The 24,953-nt window shown below is 35.1% G+C and overlaps 1 protein-coding gene and 1 non-coding gene across 3 annotated transcripts; one reads left to right on the top strand and one right to left on the bottom strand.

Annotated features, from left to right (window-relative positions):
* Positions 1-3,267: 3,267 nt before the first annotated feature.
* On the top strand, positions 3,268-20,419 carry LOC144576242 (uncharacterized). Of its 2 annotated transcripts, XM_078326554.1 has the most exons (20): positions 12,666-12,753; positions 13,180-13,229; positions 13,575-13,993; positions 14,451-14,601; positions 14,860-15,179; positions 15,301-15,382; positions 16,106-16,394; positions 16,497-16,555; positions 16,649-16,738; positions 16,913-17,004; positions 17,103-17,201; positions 17,302-17,379; positions 17,814-17,898; positions 17,992-18,050; positions 18,148-18,217; positions 18,314-18,535; positions 18,956-19,207; positions 19,336-19,452; positions 19,540-19,692; positions 20,094-20,419. In XM_078326554.1, the coding sequence occupies exons 3-20, from the start codon at positions 13,608-13,610 to the stop codon at positions 20,298-20,300; spliced, it is 2,811 nt and encodes a 936-aa protein (XP_078182680.1). In that variant the 5' UTR covers positions 12,666-12,753; positions 13,180-13,229; positions 13,575-13,607; the 3' UTR covers positions 20,301-20,419. The 2 variants fall into 2 exon arrangements, with proteins under 2 accessions (XP_078182679.1, XP_078182680.1); XM_078326553.1 differs by lacking the exons at positions 12,666-12,753; positions 13,180-13,229; positions 13,575-13,993; ... (14 more) ...; positions 19,336-19,452; positions 19,540-19,692 and adding exons at positions 3,268-3,724; positions 3,941-4,091; positions 4,348-4,667; ... (12 more) ...; positions 8,563-8,679; positions 8,768-8,920.
* A 399-nt stretch (positions 20,420-20,818) lies between these two features.
* On the bottom strand, positions 20,819-20,890 carry TRNAP-CGG (transfer RNA proline (anticodon CGG)). Its single transcript has one exon. It is a non-coding gene; the product is annotated as a tRNA-Pro (tRNA).
* Between the last annotated feature and the right edge of the window lie 4,063 nt (positions 20,891-24,953).

Raw genomic sequence — 24,953 nt, 5'->3', positions numbered from 1 at the left:
GAGCATGATTCAAAGTTAAACGATCTAAATCTGACCCGACTAAATCCAATCCGACTTGTTACCCGACAATTCTTTAAAATCAAATGGATCATATCTGATTTCAACATGAATTGACCTATATATATACGTCGGTCAGAAGTAACAAATTTCACTCAATCCTACCCGACCTAACTCGAAATTCTTGAAAAATCAGACTGACTCGATCTGACCTGTTTGAAATTCAGACATGATTTAAAATTGAAATGATCTGAAATTCAATCCGACCCGATTCGACCTGATCCGTTACTCAATCATTTTTAGAGACTGGAGAGGAAGAGGGAGAGGGAGAGCCAGAGAGACGGGAAGAAATGGGATTATACAGAGACCAATCTAAGGGGTCCAAAGGATAATTTTGGAAATATCAAAATACGTTTTATTATACACTACTTTTCAGCAAATTTTAATCAAATATCTGAATTGAATGTATAATTGTGACAATTTGCTAAATATAATGATTTTGGAGTACCAATTAGCTAATTTAAGGTTTTGGTGTGGCAAATTTCTAAATTTTATGTTTTGGAGTGGCATAAAAAAAATTTCCCTAAATTAATTTAACAAAGCTGCATTTAACCGATTAACAAAAGTGTAAAATGCCGCAAGAAAAAACTTTCCAGGTTTATAACTATTCCTTATAAAAGTCCTCTAACACCTTATTTGGATGGAAAGTAGAGGAAGGGAGGGAATAGAAAGAATTTTTTTTTTATCGAATTGTATTTGGTTGATAAAATTATATCGGAGGTGAAATATTTAATTGTATCATTGTAAATCAATATAATTGACTTCCCTTTCAATTTGAGATGTAATGGATGGAAAAAAAATTGTTGCAAACATTTTTAGAAAAAATAACACAAATACCCAATCATTTATCTTACCTATATAATTCTAATATAAGTTTTTTTTGTCACAATCGTACAACAACTACCGAATTTCTTATTAACCTTGTAAATTTTAATTAACTAAAAAAAAAACAGAAAAGAAAATTACATTTATTTTTTCTCATTAATTATCTAAAAACAAAAATGTTAAACATATTAATCTTCCTTTCTATTCTTCACCTCCCCTTCCTCTACTCTCCATCCATACACCAGGGTGCAGGTAACATAATATTTCTTTTTAAAATCAGACCGTTCAATCAAAATCCTGACAAATCCGATCTGAGATAGAATGCATGAGAATAGTATCCTCTGCGGAGTTGTTCAATGCAGAGCTTTTAATCTGGTCTGTTCGTTTCGGATTGAACGGACCAGATCAGATTTTGCCCGAATTGTAAAAAAAAAAAATTCTCAAAATTTGCGGAGCTTTTAATCTGGTCTGTCCGATCCGAAACAAACGGACCAGATTAAAAGCTCCGCACGGAACGACTCTGCAAAGGATACGCTTCCAGAATGCATGTGCCCTTTAATATTTGTGCGAATTCTAATATAGAGTTCAATTGATTTCAATTCAATAGAATTCAATAGAGCCGATTTTCAATTGAATTTTGTTGATCGGAATCAAAATATAAAATAATTGAATTCATGGCTAATTTTTTATTTAAAGTGTGTATAATCAAAAGAAATTATTTCACTTTAAGAGAAAATGACAGTTTCATCCTTATTATTATTTAGCAAACATATACAATAACTATCTTTCTATGTGCTTTTTCTAACCTCAAATATTATCGGTCTATTTTTATGATAGACTTATCATGTTTATCATTAACCCATACAAGGAATACTATAGTTATGTGAACACAAAATGAAAATTGTGTACTTTCAGACTTGGTACATATTCGTACATATCAAATACAACAAAGGAGAATTAAATCAGAGTCCTTGATTTTCTGAAAATACAATTAAGGCTATCCAAGATAACAAAAAACCAAATGAAGTTGGTGTCAATAATACCAGCAAGCATAGCCTGACACAACCATATGAGGAAGTAAAAAATCAAATTGAGCTAAAAAAAAGAAGAAGATAAAATAATGCCTTAAAATCTAATGATTAATACATAAAACTAATTCTATAAACTGCATATGTCTTCTTTGTGATGACCGTATTCTTTTTTTCGAAGGTGAGTAGATAGATTATTAACTTTGTATTAAAAAAAAAGTTTGCACAACGCCACACCGTAAGTTTTTACCTTACCAATATCAGAACTTAGAAAAAACTACAAAAACCGTAGCATTCACTAATAATACTAAGATTCTTAACACGCATATCTTTACATAATACTAAGACTCATAATAGGCTTGAGGCTGCAGAAGTCAGACGTGACGCTTCAAATTTTTCAACAGTATTTAAAATCCAAAGACATATTTAATTTGTAACAAACACAAAAAAAACGAATACAACTTAACAGAAAATTAATTTCTTTTCTTGCATATTCAATTAATTAATAAATCAACCAATCCAATGAACCAAGTGGATTAACCTAATCCTTAATTTGCAACAAACACAATTAGTGAATGAACCTAAGTTAACCTGGAGGTTAACCTGTACTATTTAAATAGTAAAACATTGAATCACAAGATAATTAATACAACAATTTGAAAAGGGATTCATCCTTAATGAGATCATTGGAAGTAATTTGGTACTTGCCTAAAGTATTACAATGAAATCAGAAAAGTAAATTAGTCTGAATCATAAAAGGTATTAACCTGGATACTTGCGTGGGAGTAAATCCTGAATCACTAGAAATTGTTGTTTCGTAGGAACCTCACTTTATTTCTTCTTCCTATTTTTCATATCTTCTTCGTTTTGGTAGAGACCCCTCATGTGAAAGGCACAAGCAATAGGGATAAAATTTGCTCCTTTTTTTAAGAAAAGGAGCACCCTCCTATTCCTTCATCTGAACCGTTCAAAATTCATCGTACGACTTCAATTACATCTGATTTGTTTTAATATATTATATTGATATAAATAAAAAAGTAATTGAAATCATCAGATCAATTTTGAACGGCTCGGATAAAGAAATAAAAGATTACTAATTTTTTTAAGAAAATGAACAGATTTGAATCCCAAGCAAGGGTATTGCGGAAAAAAAAAAATCATACTTCACTTCCACGGAAGCAATTCTCGCCAAATCTCTCTACCTTTTTGGTCGGATTTCTCTTCGCGATTTCGACGCCTCCAAATCGTGCCAATTCGTTTCTTTTCCGGTTGGTCGTTCTCTTTCGATCAGTTGAGCGGCGTCAATTATATTTTCGTTTCTCGTTTACGCTAGAAAAGCTCCATTCCGATCAGACCCGAAATGTTCTAGCTGATATAAATTCGTCCTTATAAAACCCCAACAAAACCCTTTACCAGTAACAAGCACTCATGGAGAATTCCAAATCCCAGCAACCCGACCTGCGCGGAGTCGAGCTTCGTCTCCTTCGCGCGACTCTCCCTGACGTCCCCACCACGCCACCATCGCCACTCCTCCCTTCTCTCATCGAATCCCTCCTCTCTTCAATCGAGAGAGGAGACTATGCTGGGGTGCTATGCTGCACCGCCGCAATGTCGGAAGAGCCCTTCGGCTTTGCTTCCATGTGGCAGTTCGAGGACTCGATTGAGTGTGCTGAGGGATTCTATCGTGAGCTGGAAGGAAAAATCAGGGAGTTTATCAAAGGACTGGATGAGGAAGAGAGAGAAATGAAGTGTGCGATTTTGTTGTGTTTCGGTGTGGCAGCTCTTCTAGCTTTTACACAACAAAATCTGGCTGGGTAAGTATTAATAAGAGGTTGTTTAAAATATGCATGTGAGAACTGAGATTAGTTTTCGAGCCTCCAAAGTCGGCTTCTATTTGGTTATATATTTAGTTATGATCTGATTTGCATGGGAGGTGGTCTTGTAATTTTCATTCTCTTAATGTACATACCAATTGACTTATTAATGCAAGTTTTTTTTTTTTTTCTTTTGTCTAATTGCTTTTCATGAAGGCCTATTGGAAAATTGTCTCCCTTTCCTGTAAAGGTTGGAGGTGTTAAATCAAATGGAGATGATACAACTGGAGCAAAGTGGGATTTGTGGGCTGCAAACCAGCTGTCTTCGGTTGGGTCACATATCCAAGGAAAGCTCTCTCTCTTACAGGTACTCATTCCAAGTTCCATGCAAAATATTAAAAAAAAATTGTTACTGGTACCTGCGTGATCTTTCTATTGTTGTCTGTCTTCTCTTGGTAGTACTAGCTTGTGTTTGTATTTTAAACAAGACAGTCATTTCTTACTTCAATGCACAATGTTTGGCCAATGTACAGTACCAGAGTATCAGTTATGTGCTACTTTGCCCCTTTCAAATATTTTTCTTAGTTATTATATAGCCTAAGTTGTTCTATTTTCTTGTGCAGTACCTAATTTGTGCCAAAATAATATTCACAAATATCAAGGATTTATTCACAAAATCAAGCAACTCTTCTCTCAGCATATCTTGGTGGCTATATAGAGCTGTTTTCCTCCAACAAAGAATTTTGGACGAGCTCTCCTCTTCTTTATTTGATCAATTGGAGTTGTACAAAAAGGATGTGTTGGCCCAATTTGGTACATTAGAAGAAGTTTCCAAATATTGGCGTAATTTGCTTGCGGAAGGAGAAGGTTCAACTATTGCATGTATGGCCTGTTTGGAAGCAGCTATGGTAGATTATAAATATGGCCGTGTTGATGCTTCAAGGTGCCTATTATAAATTATTAAGTTCAACACTTGTGTTACTGGCTGGTTATTGTATTTCCCTTTACCTTGAACTTATAACTTTCCAATTGTTATGTTTCTGTCTTTTTATATTCAATAGGAAGCATTTGGACTGTGCAAAAGAAGAATGCAAAGTGGATCTTTTTCTGACTGGGGTTCTTGGCTTTCGTACAATTCACCAGGTTATCTAACATGTGGTCTCAAAGTTTTCTTATATACTGCTCTACTATGTGTGAAATTTGACATCTATCTTGATTGTATAATTGTCTGCATATCAAACGCATGGATTGCTCAATGAATTGTTTTCTCGCAGTGTATCCTTCTAAAACCCCGAAATATGATTAGGCAAAATCAGAAATCTGTACCTTGCAAAATTTGGGGCATATTTTATACTCTTCATGATCATATGCCCATTTTATAAACTTAAAGAGTTACAAAAGATTAGTATTTTTTAACCTTCAAATGTGGGGAGGCAGGGGATGACACAGATTTATTTCTCATGTTGTTTAGGAGCCTGGCTAATAAATCAGATTTTGTGTATACGGGGGGGGGGCGGGATATTGAAATTTTGGTGTAGAAAATAAACTTAACCAGACTATCCTGTGTTTTGTAGGTGAATCCAAAAGCCCAATTAGTACTTTTAGCAAACACAGAGGATTCAAGTGAAGCTCCTACAACTTTGAAAGATGCTAATGACGGTTCTGTCCCTCGTGAAGAGGATGAATCGTGTGAAATATTGAGGGCTCCAAGATTGGTGCCGAGTGAAGATACTGAAGAATCCAATGGAAACAATGTTTTTCTTGAGAACAGAAAAAATGTATCACTGAAGGGTTTGCAGCAAGCAGTTGTGATGGGAGAATGCCTACAACTGAGACGTACCAGTAGGGATGATGAGATGTCAGGTACATGAGTTCTGTAATGAAGTTTGACCTCTGTTTAATTGAGCTCATCATCTTAAAGTAAATACAATATTACTGGTGTAATTTGTGTTTTTCTAATTGTAGGATGGGATAAAGCTCCATATATAGAGTTGATTGATTCTCAAAAGATTTCTTACTACACAGTACTACCATCTTTAACTCACAGAAGTCATTTTGATGCATTTATTTTTAATTTATTTCATTACAAGGCTTAATTGAATTAAATACTCTTTTAGGTGAGATGCCTGTGTGATCTTTTACGTGTCAGATGGGAGTCAGATCGTGGCCGCACAAAACAGCGGGCACTACTAATGATGGAGAATTTAGTAAGGGTTTCTCTTTCTTACATGGCTGTTCCTGTACAAGCCGTATTAGGCTCCACCCAGTTATTATTTTCTAAAAATTAATTTCTGCTATATTGCAACATAATACTTTCGGCATTTTCAATCTTTCTTTTTTTTTCTTTTCAAATCATTTATGCTAGAAATTTTCTTTTCTAGGTTGAACTCATTGAGAAACCCCTTCCGGAAGCATCAGAAAGGATTCGCTTGGCTTTTGGTGTCTATTTGCCAACTATACCTGCACTGAGGAAGTAAAATATATATTTTTCTTCTATTTTTTTGTAGTTCTTTAATTCATCGTTCATGCAAATATCCTTTTCTTATTTCTTCTGCTCTATTTGGTTTTCAGGGAATACAGCGAACTACTAATAAGTTGTGGATTAATAAGCGAGGCACTGACAATACTAGAAGATCTTGAGCTATGGGATAATTTAATCGATTGTTATAGGTATATTAATTATAGCAATATCTTATTTTGAAATCATCACTAATTCTTCCCCTCATGCAATTAAATGGGATTATGACTCAGTTTTCGTTTTCTATGAGCAGATATTTAGGTAAAAAGTCAGCTGCAGTTGATCTTATCAAGGCACGGTTGCTTGATAAATCCAATGACCCGAGATTATGGTGAGTATTTTGTTCACTTGTATGTTTATTTGTTGTTATTTTTATGAATTATTGGGATAGGATACGCTGCAAATATCTTCATTTTATAATTTTGATGATAATTTATTCTATGAAATACAGACTATTAAGAACCTGAAGTTATTTGTTGTCTGTAACACAGGCAGTAATTCTCATTGTTTTCTATATAATAAATTATGGATGGTGTATGTCACATATGATGTGTTGAGTTTCAATTATGAAACCTGTTTTTTGTGGTTTCTAACAATTGACTAAATAAAATATTGTGATGAATCCTAACTGTAGATATTAATTACTATTGTTGTTGTTATAGTTTAGTCGCTTTTATTTGTTTTCATTTAACTCATTGTATCTGGGAGGCCGTCAAAGAAACTTAAAAGCCTTATAATCTCAAAATTGCATGGGATTTACCTTGCACAGGTGTTCACTGGGTGATGTCACAACCACAGATGCTTACTATGAAAAAGCATTGGAAGTTTCAAATAAAAAATCTGCTCGAGCAATGGTAATTTTATTCTCTTTGTTTTTTTTTTTTTTTACCAACCAGCAGAACATACTTAGTAGTTGACGCTAACAAACCTCCTTGTTTATTTAAATATGTCAGCGTTCATTGGCAAGAAGTGCATATAATAGAGATGACTTCAAAACTGCCAAAAGTCTTTGGTATGTTAATTCACTAGTTGATGCGCATCTAATTTACTCTCTGCGCATGTTATCTATTGTTAAAACGGTAATTATACATTTGGCTACACACTTTCAGGGAATCAGCATTGGCCTTGAATTCACTGTATCCTGATGGCTGGTTTTCTCTTGGCGCTGCTGCTTGGAAGGTTTTGCTCTTATTATTGTTTCTTTTTTTCTTTTTGAAAAATTATAGTGCTATAGTCTAGTATTTAGAAATTGAAGGTGTTGTCCACCCTTTTGTAGGACCAAGATTTAGATAAAGCAGTGGATGCATTTACTCGAGCGGTTCAATTAGACCCTGAAAATGGGGAGGCATGGAATAACATTGGTTGTTTGCATATGAAGAGGGGTAAGAGTGAAGCGGCATGCATTGCCTTCAAGGAGGCCATCAAATACAAGAGGAATAGTTGGGAGGTTTGGGAGAATTTCAGCAAAGTTGCTTTTGACTCTGGAAATCTTCGCCAGGTAATATTTGAAAACATTTTGTGGGCCCTTTTTGTCTATATGGTTCCATCAAAAAAAGAAACAAGGAATCTGGTGTTGCTTCACCTTGGTATGAAATACCTGCTTGCTAAACTGAAAATATATTTTTCTCGTTATTGAATGTACTTCAGCAAAGACATAATTTGTATGCATCAACTATTTTTTAATACTAAGCTTCCAAACAGCAGCAGTAAGGCATATGAAAGAAAAATAAAAAAGGAAATTGAGTTGTGACATATGGAACTGATACATAAAATTTGTAGCCAATGGCCTGGTTACTGAATTTTATAATTTTCTTTCTCATTAAGAGTCTAAATTACATAATATGTACAAGAAAAATGCATGGCCCATTGGGCCCAAATAGGAACAAGTCACAACTTGTTTAAGACACTGACTTGGAGACTTGTTGTGTTATGACTTCATTTCAATACAGGCACTGGAAGCCGTAAAGACGGTATTAGATTTGTCATCTAACAAACGGATTGATGTACTAATTTTGGATAAGATGATGTCTAAGCTTGAACAAAGGTCACAGGATGCTGTTCTATCTCCATTTGACAATAAATGTGAAGCAAATAATTCTGCTGACGATTCTTCTAACAAGTCAGAGTTGCATTCAAATAACCTTATAGAACAAAGGGAGTTTGAATTCTTGATGGATTTGCTTGGAAATATACTACAACAGGTATATTACGATCTTTAAAATGATGGTTTGCTTTTTTCTTTTGTGCCCTTCACCCTTTAACAATACATGTGGAAGTTAAATTTCATATAATTGGGAGTTCTTTTTTCTCCATCTTTTAGATAGTTAAAAACAACCCAAATGAAGGCATATGGGGTATTTATGCGAGGTGGCACAAAATAAAGGGCAACCTTACAATGTGCTCAGAAGCACTGTTAAAGCAGCTTCGATCACTCCAGGTAAATCATACACCCAATTTATAATCTAATACAAAGGTGTGGACAAATTGTCTAACTTTTTTTCCTTGCTAAAATTTTGTGTCGACAGGGGTCAGAGCTTTGGCATGATGAAAATAAGTTCAAAAAATTTGCTCACGTGTCCCTACAATTATGTAATATTTATGTGGAAATTTCTTCTTCTAGTGGGAGCAGGAGAGAGCTATCAGCAGCTCGGATGCACCTTAAAAGCACTTTAAAACAGGTTTCTTGCTTGCTTCTATTATGAAACTTCAATGTTTGCCTTTGAACATTAAAATATCATCTGCACTTGTAAAATAAGAAATTTCTTCTTTGCCCTGTCAGTTTCTCTAACAAATAGCCAAACTACCCTTCATGTTTCGATTTTCTTATTTTTGGGCATATGCATTATGTCCAATGAATTATTTTGGGTTATATAGATGTCCAGTGAATATGTAAGGTTCTGTTGGTCCCCTAATGAAATAATTCCCTATTGATTGGTCAAAAACAAGAATGTGTTTGAGAGACTGACAGTTCGGAGTGGACTGGAAGCAACTGTTTACAATTATTATTTCATCAGTTTTTTACATATTATTCAAAAGTGAGTATATTTTCAGGCAGGAGATTTCACAGAAACCGCGGAATTCAAAGCACTCAGCAGTTCTCTTGATGAAATTGAAAGGCGGCTTGATGCTGCTTCTACCTAAGGATACAGTATTCAATTGGCTTTATTTTGTTTTTTGATTGAGTTGAGCTGTTGTACGCTTCAATATCTCCGAAATTTTTAAATATACCATTATTCAAAAAATAATAAACTAAAACACTATTTTTCTGTGGAAATTATAAAAATGATATGGCCGCATCCCTAGAAGCGGTTACCTTTTAAGTGGCCGCTTCTATGGGATGCGGCCATGGCCGCTTCTAGGGGTTGCGGTCACCCAATTATTATTTTTTTTAGAATGTATTTATTTATTTTGTTTTTGTTTTAATTTATTGTGTTTTTGGTTTTGATTTTTTTTTTTGTTTTAAAAATAGTTGTAATTGTTTTTTTTTTTCTCTTATTTTGAAAATATTTTACTTTTGTCGAAAGAAATTAATATGTCGTTATATTTAAATTTTACTGTGACGCCAAAATGATAAAGATAAAAGTGAAATAGTACGATAAATAAACTGTATATGACAAAATAAGCATCCTGATATAACAAATCACAGTATCTGACATCACTATAGTAAAAAAAAAATGAATACTACAATCTAATAGTCAGAAGGAGTGAACGGCTGCCTCGCCCTCTTAGTTCTCATACTTCGAATCAAAATTGCAATCGGTGTATGATCATTCATAGAATCATCTGAGTTATCAGGTGACTGCTGGTCCTCTGCTTGAGAATCCTTTACCTGAGCATCCTGAATCTCAATGTCGGTTGACTGCTGGACTGCAGGACCGAATGTTACTGTCTGTCCGGTCTCGGAAGGCGGGAATAAACCGTAGGCACATCTCATGATAGGATCCTCTATGGAGATAGGAGATTACTGCGTGGAGGTGCCAGCAATGTCCGAGACGGGAGGATACTGAGTCGGTTGTGTGCAGGTGCCAGGAAATTGCGGGAAGGGGTTCGGCTGAACAAACCCTGGTAGATATGCAGGCAACGACTGAGTCACAATGTAACCCGGAGAATACAAACCATCGGGGTCTGTATTGATATTGAAGCCTAGCCCATCGTCCTCCTACAAATTTACAAATTAGTTATGCATTATTTAAATTTTTTTTTTTAAAATGCACAAGTTGTATATTTTTAAAAAACATACCTGCGTCTGCGTGGCCTGAGTAGAGAAGGCCTGAGTAGGGATCTGCTTCTGAGTAGGGACGGCCTGCTCCTGAGTAGGGATGGTATGCTCTGCGGCACGCTAGCGCAACGTCTCAGCACCTATGTCGAACGCCTGATCGACAGTCTTCGCATCCCAGACTGAAGCCCAAATAGACTCGTCACCAACGTACTGGACGTAGATATCTGGCTCATCCGATATGTCATCAATGGCATCACATCCAGGCAATCCTGCACATCTCATGAGAGAGTCGAGGTTCCTCGACAATAGTCATGCCCCACAGACAGCTGACATCCTGTAGGGTGACTGTCATCTCAGCGTAGGGGAGATGGAATGAGTGGGTCTCGGGATGCCATCGCTCAATGAGGCCAGAGCACAATCCCTCGTCAGCATTCTCCTCGGCCATCTGGGATAGCTGATATAATCCCATGGCACGCAATGTCCCAGTATAGGCTGTCTGGTACTTAAGCCACATCTTGTTGTGGCGTACCGTAACTGCATCTAGTCCCTAAATTTTTAAAAATGTCAGAGTATTCATATAAATATAAATTGCAATAAAATTATAATTTTATTAATAATATAAAACTTACCCAGTGGCAGCCTCGAAGATACGGTGCTCTGCGTTCGGGTATCAGAGAAAGTCTGACACTCGATCAGTGCGGTACCGAATACCGGGCACCACAGATGTCAACGCCTCATCGACGTACTGTGACATCTCAATAGGAGTAGGTATAGGGGCTGCACCTCGACTGGAAGAAGGTATATCTTTCGTAGATGACATACTGTATTTTATATTTTGGTTTTATTAGAATTTACAATTATTTTGGTCAATGACTAATTATTTTGGTCCATAACTAATTATTTTGGTCAATAACTAATTTTTTGGACAATTACTAACTTTTTGGACAATTACTAATTATTTCGGTCCATAACTAATAATTTTGATCAATAACTAGCTTTGGTACATATCTAAACCCTAAATTCTAAACCCTACTCCTAATTATACACCTACTCCTACTCTTATTCCTAATCTAAACTAAAAATTGAAATTAGAAAAGAAGAAGAAAATTACCTGATTCGAAGGGATTGAGAACCAAATGGAATTGTGACAAAAAAATGAAACCAGCGGCCACTATTTATAGGCCTGGGGAGTGGCCGCATCCCCTAGAAGCGGGCAGGGATGGCAGCATCCCCTAGAAGTGACCATGGCCGCAGCCCATAAAGGCGGCCCAAAATAGTGGCCGATTTATGTAGATGCGGCCACCAAAACAGTGGCCGCTTCTAGGGAATGTGGCCATGTTATTTTTATAATTTCTACAGAAAAATGATGTTTTGATTTATTATTTTTTGAATAATGGTATATTTAAAAATTTCGGTCAATTTCTTGCTTCAAGCGCTTGTACCGATTTCAGAACTTTATTTCTAAGGTGTTGCTAGGAGTAATCTTGACTGGTACATGTATGTATTAGTGATTCATTTTTTCTGGTTCAATTATGCTGATTGTATGAATGGATACTTGTTTTGATTAGCATCAAGGGTTAGAGAAAATAATACTAAAAGTAGTTTTTTTTGTGTAGAGAAAATAATATAGATTGTATTTGATAGTTTTATTTTGATATTTAAATTTTAGAAATTTTATCATTATAAAATTAAAATATGAAGGCACGACCTAGACACAAAAAATAAAGACATTTCAATCTTTTTTTAATTTATTTTGACGAATTAAACATTTAGTTAGAGAAATATAAAGCTAAGAGAACGGAGAATATATGCAATATAGAAATATTTATTTGATTTTTACTCTACAAATTTTTTATAAAAATAATATTACATTTCATTTAGTCGTTACTCGTTTGGTTAACCCGTGGGCAAACAGAACGAGCAGATAATTAATTGATGCTGGACGAGTTGTGATCTGAACAGAGCCCAAAATTTGGTCCATGTTCGAATTAATTTTTACATCCGAACCAGATCTGATCGATTGAGTTGTTCAAATTAAAAGCCCATTGAGCAGTTCTTTCCTGTCCATTGAGTTGTCCACTGGACAAGCCCGTTTGTGCAACTCAAATAATCTCCCGCTGTCAGTCCGCCTCTCTATCTCGCTCGCGCCGGCGCCGCTTCTCCTCCGTGGCGACACCTCTCCTCTCCTTCGTCACACCGCCTCTCCTCCATCACGCCGCCTCTTCTCAGTCGCCACCGCCTCTCCTCCATCACGCCGCCTCTTCTCAGTCTCCAACGCCTCTTCCCCTCAAGGTACAAACTTTCCTTTGAGTTCGGACACAGTAGACCAGTAGCGATAGTTTTGGTTTGCCTGCTGAGAATACGATGAAATGGATTCTGAATCGATACTTGGTTATTGAGAATACTAGTTCATAACATCAGAAATCAATAAATTTAGATATTTTCTTTGAAATTCCAAATGTAGCATGTTAATACCATTTCTTTTACGAGTAATTTTTTGGGCCAATAAAGTTTTATTTTTTTTAGATCTGATACAATTTACCTTGACCTGTACTGTTCCCCGTTATCTTTTGCTGATGCATATTTGCTCCACTCGTTTTGAGAAATAAAAAGTTTGAACATATTTTTTTTGTGATTCTGAATGATTTGATAGGTCATTTAGTTTTGTTGAATGAAATGTCAGAGTAGCTAATTTTGCACCTCCTATTTGTTATACAGGTGCCTCCTATTTTTGGGAAGAGAACCATCTTCATTGTACGTGCTTCAGGGTAAGAATTTGAAATTGGTTCTTTCTTTTCTTTTAACTTATATTTTTGATAGTTCCAAGTTTTATTATTTTTTATAGTTCCAACTTTTTCTTCTTTGGAGAAAGCACAAGTTTTAATAACTTTTTCTTCTATCTAAATTGTCCATATATGTTGTCCACACAAAGCCCGTTGGTTGTCCATATATTTTTGTCCAAACAGGGCCAGTTGGAACTGGGGTTTGTAATGATCTGAGTTGGACGGACCGAACATGGTCAAAAACTTCTCAAGTTCAGTCCACAAGGACTGGACATTATTATTCAAATTTCGATATGAGCCAGTTATGTACTGAAACCTGCTCATTAGCAGGCCTGAACAAAACCCTTTACCAGACAAGCTCTTATGGCGAATTCCAAATCCCAGCAACTCGACATGCGCGAAGTCGAGCTCCGTCTCCTTTGCGCGACTCTCCCTGACGTCACCACCACGCCACCATCGCCACTTCTTCCTTCTCTCATCGAATCCCTCCTCTCTTCAATCGAGAAAGGAGACTATGCTGGGGCGCTATGCTGCACCGCTGCCATGTCGGAGAAGCCCTTCGGCTTTGCTTCCAAGTGGCAGTTTGAGGACTCGATTGAGTGTGCCGAGGGATTTTATCGTGAGCTGGAAGGACAAATCAGGGATTTTATCGAAGGACTGGATGGGGAAGAGAGAGAAATCAAGTGTGCGATTTTGTTGTGTGTCGGTGTGGCAGCTCTTCTAGCTTTTACACAACAAAACCTGGCTGGGTAAGTTTGTTTAAAATATGCATGTGAGGTGCACCAATCCGAAGAAGAAGAACAAGAACTTTAAAAAACAATGCTTGTTTTAGCTTATTTTGAAAATGCTTTACTATGCTGTTTTGTGTTTTAAGAACTTGTAGGGGTTATTTTGGTCAAACTTTTAAAACATCCTCTCTGTAATAGACAGAGCTATGTGATGACCGTTCAGGAAGACATCTGTCTGTCCTTTTTAAGACCTTAAGTTGTAATTTACCAAGTTTCAAGCAATGCAACGGGCCTCGTAGCCTTATTTAAATAAAAAATATGCATGTGAGAACTGATATTAGTTTTCTAGCCTCCAAAGTCGGCTTCTATTTGGTTATGATCTGATTTGCATGGGAGGTGATCATGTAATTTCCATTCTCTTAATGTACATACCAATTAATGTAAGTTCTTTTCTTTTGTCTAATTGCTTTTCATGAAGGCTTATTGGAAAATATTCTCCCTTTCCTGTAAAGGTTGGAGGTGTTGAATCAAATGGAGATGATACAACTGGAGCAAAGTGGGATTTGTGGGCTGCAAACCAGCTGTCTTCGGTTGGGTCACATATCCAAGGAAAGCTCTCTCTCTTACAGGTACTCATTCCAAGTTCCATGCAAAATAAAAAAAAATAAAAATGTTACTGGTACCGGCTTGATCTTTCTAGTGTTGTTTGTCTTCTCTTGGTAGTACTAGTTTGTGTTTGTATTTTAAATAGGCTAGTCATTTCTTACTTCAATGCACAATGTTTGGCCAATGTACAGTACCAGAGTACCAGTTATGTGCTCCTTTGCTCCTTTCAAATATTTTTCGTAGTTCTTATATAGCCTAAGTTGTTCTATTTTCTTGTGCAGTACCTAATTTGTGCCAAAATAATATTCACAAATATCAAGGATTTATTCACAAAATCAAGCAACTCTTCTCTCAGCATATCTTGGTGGCTATATAGAGCTGTTTTCCTCCAACAAAGAATTTTGGACGAGCTCTCCTCTTCTTTATTTGATCAATTGGAGTTATACAAAAAGGATATGTTGGCCCAATTTGGTAAATTAGAAGGAGTTTCTAAATATTGGTGTAATTTGCTTGCGGAAGGAGAAGGTTCAACTATTGCATGTATGGCCTGTTTGGAAGCAGCTATGGTAGATTATAAATATGGCCGTGTTGATGCTTCAAGGTTCCTATTGTAAATTATTAAGTTATATACTTGTGTTAATTTGGCTGGTTATTGTATTTCCCTTTTACCTTGAACTTTATAACTTTCCAATTGTTATGTTTCTATCTTTTATATGCAATAGGAAGCATTTGGACTGTGCAAAAGAAGAATGCAAAGTGGATCTTTCTCTGACCGGGGTTCTTGGCTTTCGTACAATTCACCAGGTTATCTAACATGTGGTCTCAAAGTTTTCTTATATATTGCTCAAATACATGTGAAATTTGACATTCAGCTTGATTGTATGAATATCAAAAGGATGGATTCCTCCATGAATTGTTTTCTTGCATAAAACCCTTAAATATGATTAGGCAAAATCAGAAATTTGTACCTTTCAAAGTTTGAGGCATATTATATACCCTTCATAATCATATGCCCATTTTATAAATTTAAAGAGTTAAAAAAGATTAGTACTTTGGCTCCTTAAAATGTGGGGAGGCAGGGGATGACCCAGTTTTTTTTTCTCAAGTTGTTTAGGAGCCTGGCTAATAATTCAGATTTTGCGAGTATATGGGATATTGAAATTTGAGTGAGGGTGCACACTGTTTCGTACTATGGCTCTATATTTTTGTTTTCAAAGTTTAACTGTGAATCCGCACCACTCAACATGATCTAAAGATTTTGGACCATTTGAAACTAGTGAATTTCAACCTATCTAAAAAAATATTAAAAAAATTCTAAAAAATATAAAATATAGTCACCAAGTACATTTTCATATGGAGATCACGTTGAGACTTGAGAGGTTCCTATCGGCCGTTTGGACTTTGAAAACAGAGATATGAAGCCATAGTATGGACTAGGGACCGATATGTGCTGTGCATGGTGCCATAGCCTCACTCCGTAAATTTTGGTGTAGAGAATAAACTTAACCAGACTCGTGTGTTTTGTAGGTGAATCCAAAAGCCCAATTAGTACTTTTAGCAAACACAGAGGATTCAAGTGAAGCTCCTACAACTTTGAAAGATCGTAATGACGGTTCTGTCCCTCGTGAAGAGGATGAATCGTGTGAAATATTGAGGGCTCCAAGATTGGTGCCGAGTGAAGATGCTGAAGAATCCAATGGAAACAATGTTTTTCTTGAGAACGGCAAAAACGTATCACTGAAGGGTTTGCAGCAAGCAGTTGTGATGGGAGAATGCCTACAACTGAGATGTACCAGTAGGGATGATGAGATGTCAGGTACATGAGTTCTGTAATGAAGTTTGACCTCTTTTTGATTCATCTCAGCATCCTAAAGTAAATGCAGTATTACTGGTGTAATTCGTGTTTCTCTAATTGTAGGATGGGATAAAGCTCCATATATAGAGTTGATTGATTCTCAAAAGATTTCTTACTATGCGGTACTACCATCTTTAACTCACAGAAGTCTTTTTGATGCATTTATTTTTAATTTATTTCATTACAAGGCTTAATTGAATTAAATACTCTTTTAGGTGAGATGCCTGTGTGATCTTTTACGTGTCAGATGGGAGTCAGATCGTGGCCGCACAAAACAGCGGGCACTACTAATGATGGAGAATTTAGTAAGGGTTTCTCTTTCTTACATGGCTGTTCCTGTACAAGCCGTATTAGGCTCCACCCAGTTATTATTTTCTAAAAATTAATTTCTGCTATATTGCAACATAATACTTTCGGCATTTTCAATCTTTCTTTTTTTTTCTTTTCAAATCATTTATGCTAGAAATTTTCTTTTCTAGGTTGAACTCATTGAGAAACCCCTTCCGGAAGCATCAGAAAGGATTCGCTTGGCTTTTGGTGTCTATTTGCCAACTATACCTGCACTGAGGAAGTAAAATATATATTTTTCTTCTATTTTTTTTTAGTTCTTTAATTCATCGTTCATGCAAATATCCTTTTCTTATTTCTTCTGCTCTATTTGGTTTTCAGGGAATACAGCGAACTACTAATAAGTTGTGGATTAATAAGCGAGGCACTGACAATACTAGAAGATCTTGAGCTATGGGATAATTTAATCGATTGTTATAGGTATATTAATTATAGCAATATCTTATTTTGAAATCATCACTAATTCTTCCCCTCATGCAATTAAATGGGATTATGACTCGGTTTTCGTTTCTATGAGCAGATATTTAGGTAAAAAGTCAGCTGCAGTTGATCTTATCAAGGCACGGTTGCTTGATAAACCCAATGACCCGAGATTATGGTGAGTATTTTGTTCACTTATTTGCTTATTTGTTGTTATTTTTATGAATTATTGGGATAGGATCCATTGCAAATATCTCCATTTTGCAATTTTGATGATAATTTATTCTATGAAATACAGACTATTGAGAACCTGAGTTATTTGGTGTCTTTAACACAGGCAGCAATTCTCATTGTTTTCTATATAATAAGTTATGGTTGGTGCATGTCACATATGTTGTGTTGAGTTTCAATTATGAAACCTATATTTTGTGGTTTCTAACAATTGACTAATTAAAATATTGTGAAGGAATCCTAACTCTACATATTAATTACTATTGTTGTATAATTTAGTCGCTTTTATTTGTTTTCATTTTACTTATTGTATCTGGGAGGCCGTTGAAGAAACTCAAAAGCCTACTAATCTCAAAATTGCATGGAATTTGCCTTTCACAGGTGTTCACTAGGTGATGTCACAACCACAGATGCTTACTATGAAAAAGCATTGGAAGTTTCAAATAATAAATCTGCTCGAGCAATGGTAAGTTTATTCTCTTTGTTTTTTTTTGTCCACCAGCAGAAAATACTTGCAAGTTGACACTAACAAATATCTTTGTTTATTGAAATATGTCAGCGTTCATTGGCGAGAAGTGCATATAATAGAGATGACTTCAAAACTGCCAAAAGTCTTTGGTATGTTAATTCACTAGTTGATGCACATCTAACTTACTCTTTGCGTGTGTTATCTATTGTTAAAACGGTAATTATACATTTGGATATACACTTTCAGGGAATCAGCATTGGCCTTGAATTCACTATATCCTGATGGCTGGTTTTCTCTTGGCGCTGCTGCTTGGAAGGTTTTGCTCTTATAATTGTTTTTTTTAACAAAATTATAGTGCTATACTTAAGTCTAGTAGTTAGAAATTGAAGGTGTTTTGTCCACCCTTTTGTAGAACCAAGATTTAGATAAAGCAGTGGATGCATTTATTCGAGCGGTTCAATTAGACCCGGAAAATGGGGAGTCGTGGAATAACATTGGTTGTTTGCATATGAAGAGGAACAAGAGCAAAGCAGCATGCATTGCCTTCAAGGAGGCCATCAAATACAAGAGGAATAGCTGGGAGGTTTGGGAGAATTTCAGCAAAGTTGCTTTTGACTCTGGAAATCTTCACCAGGTATTATCTGAAATCATTTGTGGGCCTTTTTTGTCCTAATGGTTCCATCTAAATAGAAAAAGGGATCTGGTGTTGCTTGGTACGAAATGTTTGCTTTCTAAACTAAATTTTTTTTCTCATTATTGAATGTACTTCGGCAGAGATATAATTTCTATGCATCAGCTATTTCTTAATCTTAAGCTTCCAAACAGCAAAAGAAGCATATGTAAGGAAAAAAAAAATAGGAAATTGTGTTGTGAGATAGGGAACTGGTACATGATACTTGTAGCCAATGGCCTAGTATCTGAAGTGGTATAAAAAATATATCCGAAATGGTACTTTTCATGCCCAATGGATGGTTTTCTTTGTGTCGCAACTTGTTTTCTTCGAAGAAGTCACTAACTTGGAGACTTGTTGTGTTATGACTTCATTTCAATACAGGCACTGGAAGCCGTAAAGAAGGTATTAGATTTGTCATCTAACAAACGGATTGATGTACTAATATTGGATAAGATAATGTGTAAGCTTGAACAAAGGTCACAGGACACTGCTCTATCTCCATTTGACAATAAATGTGAAGCAAATAATTCTACCGACGATTCTTCTAAAAAGTCAGAGTTGCATTCAAATAACCCTATAGAACAAAGGGAGTTTGATTTCTTGATGGATTTGCTTGGAAATATACTGCAACAGGTATTAATACGATCTTTAACATGATGGTTTATTTTTGGAGGATAAATTCTTCTGTGCTTTTCACCTTTAAGCAATATATGTGGAAGTTAAATTTCATATAAATGGGAGTTCCTTTTTCTGTATTTTAGATAGTTAAAAACAACCCAAATGAAGGCATATGGAGTATTTATGCGAGGTGGCAAAAAATAAAGGGCGACCTTACAGTGTGCTCAGAAGCACTGGTAAAGCAGCTTCGATCACTCCAGGTAAATCATTCTCCCAATTTATAATCTAATACAAAGGTGTGGGCAAATTGTCTAACTTCTTTCCTTTCTAAAATTTTGTGTTGACAGGGGTCAGAGCTTTGGCATGATGAAAATAAGTTCAAAATATATGCTCACGCATCCCTACAATTATGTAATATTTATGTGGAAATTTCATCTTCTAGTGGGAGCAGGGAAGAGCTATCAAAAGCTCAGATGCACCTTATAAGCACTTTAAATCAGGTTTATCGCTTGCTTCTATTATGAAACTTCAATGTTTGCCTTAAAACATTCAAATATCATATGCACTTCTATGCCCTGATCTCAATTTCTCTAAACAAATAGCCAAACTACTCTTCATGTAAAAAAAATCGGGGAAAGAGGTCCCTTGGGTGTTTTTCGTGGGGATACTGATGTTCTTTTTTTAGGCACATGCATTATGTCCAATGAATTATTATTTTTTTGTATAGATGTCCAGTGAATATGTGAGGTTTTGTGGGTCCCCTCGTGAAATCATGCCCTAATAATTGGTCAAAAACAAGTATGTGTTGGAGAGACTGACAGTTCAGAGCGAACTGAACTGTATTACAACTATTACTTCATCGGCTTTTTACATATTATTCAAAAGTGTGTATTTTTTTCAGGCAGGGGATTTTATGGAAACCGCCGAATTCAAAGCACTCAGCAGTTCTCTTGATGAGATTCAAAGGCTGGAAAAAATTCAAAGGCGTGATACTACTACTACCCGAGTACAGTATCTAATTCTCCACGAGACTTCAGAGTTGGAAAAAATTCATTATGTTGTATGCTATCAATCAGATATTGTATTGATTATGGCTTTTGAGTTATAGAATGCTCTTAATACGGTCAATGTTCATTCTGCCGCGCCTTCCATTTTGAAAAGAAAAAGTTCCACCAAAGCAATTAAATCATACAATGACAGAGAAAAACTGTTGATTCATATAACCAATTACGTGGCCGTAAGAAACTGTGAGATTTATGTTGACTTCAATTGTTTTAAAATTGTAACAAATTATTATTTTTTAATTAAATTTAGAAAAGAAAAAATATACTTATGAAAACTATGGTTCATATCACCAATTAGTGCGGTTGGGTTCATTCAATGCTTGAGAACACGGTCACTTGTTTAATTGTAAAATACATAGTTTCAGCCTACGGGCATGCACTTTTGCAAAAAAAAGTCTGTTTAACCAAGAAATTTGAACTTCTTTATTTATACTTTAAATTCTGCGACAGTGCGAGGTCGAATCAAATTAAAAAAAAAAAAAAAAGACGAACAAGAAATGGAAAACTAAAAATCGAATCAAATTAACAGAAATAACGCGAATCAAACTAAAAATAACAGATGGGGGTGTTCCGAGAATCGAACTCGGGACCTCTCGCACCCGAAGCGAGAATCATACCACTAGACCAAACACCCTTTCCTGTTCTATTGCACTAAAATCTTAATATGTAACATTTAAAATATGCGTGTCTGTTCTCTTGCTGGATTGCCCAACGGACCGCCACGTTACTTGGACACTAAAGTACAAAAAAATAAAAAATAAACATCATCTTTTCCAGCTTATTTAGTGGCCCTTTGATTGTAACGAGCAAGTGGAGTCCTTGTTATTATACCAAAAGAAGAAAGAAGCGAATATATTTCAAGTATTAATGGCCGGTCAAGGATCTGCACTTGTTTCTCTGGTCAGAAGAAGGCTCATGGGTACTGTAATACTGTTGCTAAAGGAGCTAATCGAGCAGCTGTGCATGGGTCCCGCTCTCCAGTGACTGATACTATTGACGTATGTTGTCAACCTGATTTTTTTCTATATCCTTCTCATTATGACAAGTGCCAATATTAACTTTGTTGGCCCAACATATTTTTTATAAATCACAAGTACAATTCCAAACATCTCTTGACCAAGTATATATTTCTTGGCTAGTATTGTTTGGTCACAAGCAGTCGGAGAGAAGATAATATATACTATACCATTGGTTCCTGTTTTCAATTTTTTTTTTTTTCTTTTTGTGATGCAGAGAAAAGAGGCAGAGGAGGAGATAGAACATGGCAAGAAGGAAAAACAAAATAAAAGAAAGGAGGTGGAAAAGAAAGTTAATAACAAGAAAAATAGCTCTAAAAATTAGCTTAAATTATAAATATATTATTTTTCCTGTTTTTATAGCATGTTACATTAGTTTCTCAAGTAAAAGTAGATACCGTCGAAGTAATAAATTTCTATATCATATTTATGTGTAAGCAAGTAAACGGTGCTTTTGTCCTTTTCTATTTTAAAAATAGTTGTTGCTGTCCCTTAACTTGTTATGTAAAATGTGCGTAGTTGTTATATTGGCTACCCTTTTTTATTCTGAGAATAGTAATTGGGTTTTGTTGTAAATAATGATGTTCATACTTTCTAATCTCCCTCTTTTCGCCTTTTGATTTTCAATAAATGGTCTTTATCTAAATCATTTTACATCTTAAAATTATTTATTTAAATATATGTTGTATTAGTTGAATTGAAGGTCATACACATATATGAATTAATTTTCTTTTGGATCTTATCATGGAATGATGCTGATTCAATTTTATTAAAAATTAATCTAGAAATAAAAAAAGAAATAAATATCGTATTTAATGAAAGTTCTCTTAAAAAATATTGATGTACTAATGGTTATGTAGACATAATAGTAGTTACATTTTTTTTTGAGAAAAGTGAAGCCTCAAATATTTTTCAGTTTGATGAAGATACTAAATTTTAAGTATATAATTTTTTAGTATGGAAGTTATTCTCTTAATAATTTGTCAGTTAATTTAGTACATGACTAAAAGTGCACTAAGGACTTACCGCTCGCTGGGTAATGATATTGGCCGCACTGTCAATATGTTATTTGAGGAGGGATTCACTTACACCGTTTTTGATGTAATATTTGATTACACCGGATTACATTCTACATTTACAATGTCTAAAATGAGGCCATTAATTAGAAAATGCATTTAAACTGAGCACAATTCAAACATCAAAGTCTTATATTCTGATCAAAACTTAACCAAACCACAAAGCATATGACTGTACTATAACAATCCAGTCAGAAAATTATGTACATTCTTATCGGACTTCAACAGATAACATCATTTTCAAATATCCATTCTATACTTATTAAACATCATGAGGTCTTTATCACAATAAAGAAGGTCAACAGAGAACATCATTTTCAAATATCCATTCTATACTTATTAAAGCCAAACTTCATGTACGTTCTTATCGGGCTTCAACAGAGAACATTTTCAGATATCCATTCTATACTTATAAAACATCATTAGGTCTTTATCACAATAAATATAATAGATTTCTAAACCAAAACAAACACCGAAAAGGGATGCATTAAATAACAGGTTATATAATGCTGTATGAACAAGAAAAAATTATCTTGGGAAGATCAAATAGCAGATTCAAAAAAAAAAGCAGCTTGCGGAAATTGATTAAAAAAAACCAATAGCAGACATAAATTAAATGTAAAGTTTGCAGAAGACCCTCAGTAAGTATCATAACTAGTTTTTCAACACACTGTTCTCTGTGGTCCATATAAAAATGTACATCTCAGTTGCAACGAATTCATATCACCTAAGATATCTTAAATCACACAATTCAAGCATCAGAAAACACTTGTACAATAAGCATAATTCAAACAGCTGATTAGAAAATACTATTACACTAAGCACAATTCAAATATCGGATCAATCATCTCAGAAGTCTATGATCGGTTCGATCAGAATCCAGCCCGAAGGGGAATGCACAAGGCCCTTTAATATTCTCACCATAACAAATCAGATGGACCAGTTCCAAACTCAAAATTTGAGTTACTTTAGGGGAACTGAATTCCAGTACGATAGGATTATTTTACCAAGCTTGGTTCATCTGGTATTAACAATTAACAAAAGAAAACGCATAAAATAAAGGAATAAAACTTCTTGGTATGAACTGATTCAACAATGGACAATTTTACCATTGGCATAATAGTGTTATTTTAACAATAAATGGTACTTCAATGTTTCTTTGATACTGCGTCGGACCTTGCATCGGATTGTTGGAAGGTTGAGTTGCTGATGCACCTCATACCGGTGACAACCTGAAAACCCTACAAAAAAATTACGGTATAAAAGGTGACATCGGTGAACCAAATGTAAAAATAAAATAAAACAAGAGTAACTATTATTCATAAAATAAAATTACAGAGATAAAGCTGCAAAAGAGACTTTTTTTTCGTAAAGTGTTTTCTGATTAGAAGCTTGAATTGTGCTTAGTGTGTTTTCTGATCACATTATGCCAATTTTGAATTTTCAGTGTTTATTTTTTGTGAGATCAACTTGAGGGCTGGTGGTAGAATTACATGCTATGGTCGTTCGAATGGTTTTCTGCCTACACCATTAAAAAAGGACCATAGCATGTATTTCTACCACCAGCCCTGAAGTTAAATTGTTCCCAACCAATGATGGAGGAATCACATGAAGCTTCACAATAGCTCCAAGCTGTCTTCAAATTAAAGAGCGCATTCGGATCAAAGAATTTGTGAAGGAATCCATTGATGGAAGTTTGGGAAAGAGTAATTGGATAGTAGATGGTCACTGGTAAATATATATGCCTAGTTAGTATAGGTACTCAATGTGCAGTCCAGGTTCTGTCACATATAAATTGTTTAATATTGTACCTGATCTGATTATCTCATCTGCTGAACCAACATCACACAAAAGTAAGCGATGCAAAGAAATATGATTTCAATTACTTCAACTAGTTGATGCAAGTCAATTTTATGATTTCAATTACTTTAACTAGTTCCTTTAAACTACGTCATCATTTTTTAATGTATATTTTTTAATGCAAATAATCAGTGCTCGAGAAAAATGTTGCCAATTACATGAGAGAAACATTGCAACTGTATCTGAAAATCCCTCCATGTATAGTTTTACCGACAATAAATTTCACCATTCACTTGTGCGCCATTGACATTCCAGAGTTGTATAGTCGTTACATCAGTGGATCTTCACACGGATAGCTTGTTGCCATTGATATCAAAATCACAGGCATCCTTATAAACCCTTTCACTCGTGAGTTTTATGAGCTTCCACTTTTCCCTCAATACAATATAGGTCTGTAGTTTGTACTGGGAAACGTAAACTTTTCCCTCAATACATCATTGAAATTTGAAAAAGAAAAACTTTGAAATTTGAAAAAAAAAAAATTTGAAATTTGAAAGCACTTCATCACGTGTTATAGAACCACTGATAAGTGATGTTATATATTTTAATGGACAATTCGTTTATGTTACCATACGAAACGACGAACTTTTACGCTTGATCCTAAAATGTATGAAATTGAATATCTTCGTATGTTGCAAACATGTTAGATATCACAGTGTTACCTACTGGACTACTCCAGTTGATTTAAACCGTTCAATATGATGGATATACTAAAATGTGTTTGTAGATCAAATTTTATATAATT

The sequence above is a fragment of the Carex rostrata genome, chromosome 25 (genome assembly GCF_964058835.1).
Source record: "Carex rostrata chromosome 25, lpCarRost1.2, whole genome shotgun sequence".
NCBI classification, from domain to species: domain Eukaryota; kingdom Viridiplantae; phylum Streptophyta; class Magnoliopsida; order Poales; family Cyperaceae; genus Carex; species Carex rostrata.
Note: the sequence above shows the minus strand (reverse complement) of the source record. Positions and strands in the feature narration are given on the sequence as shown.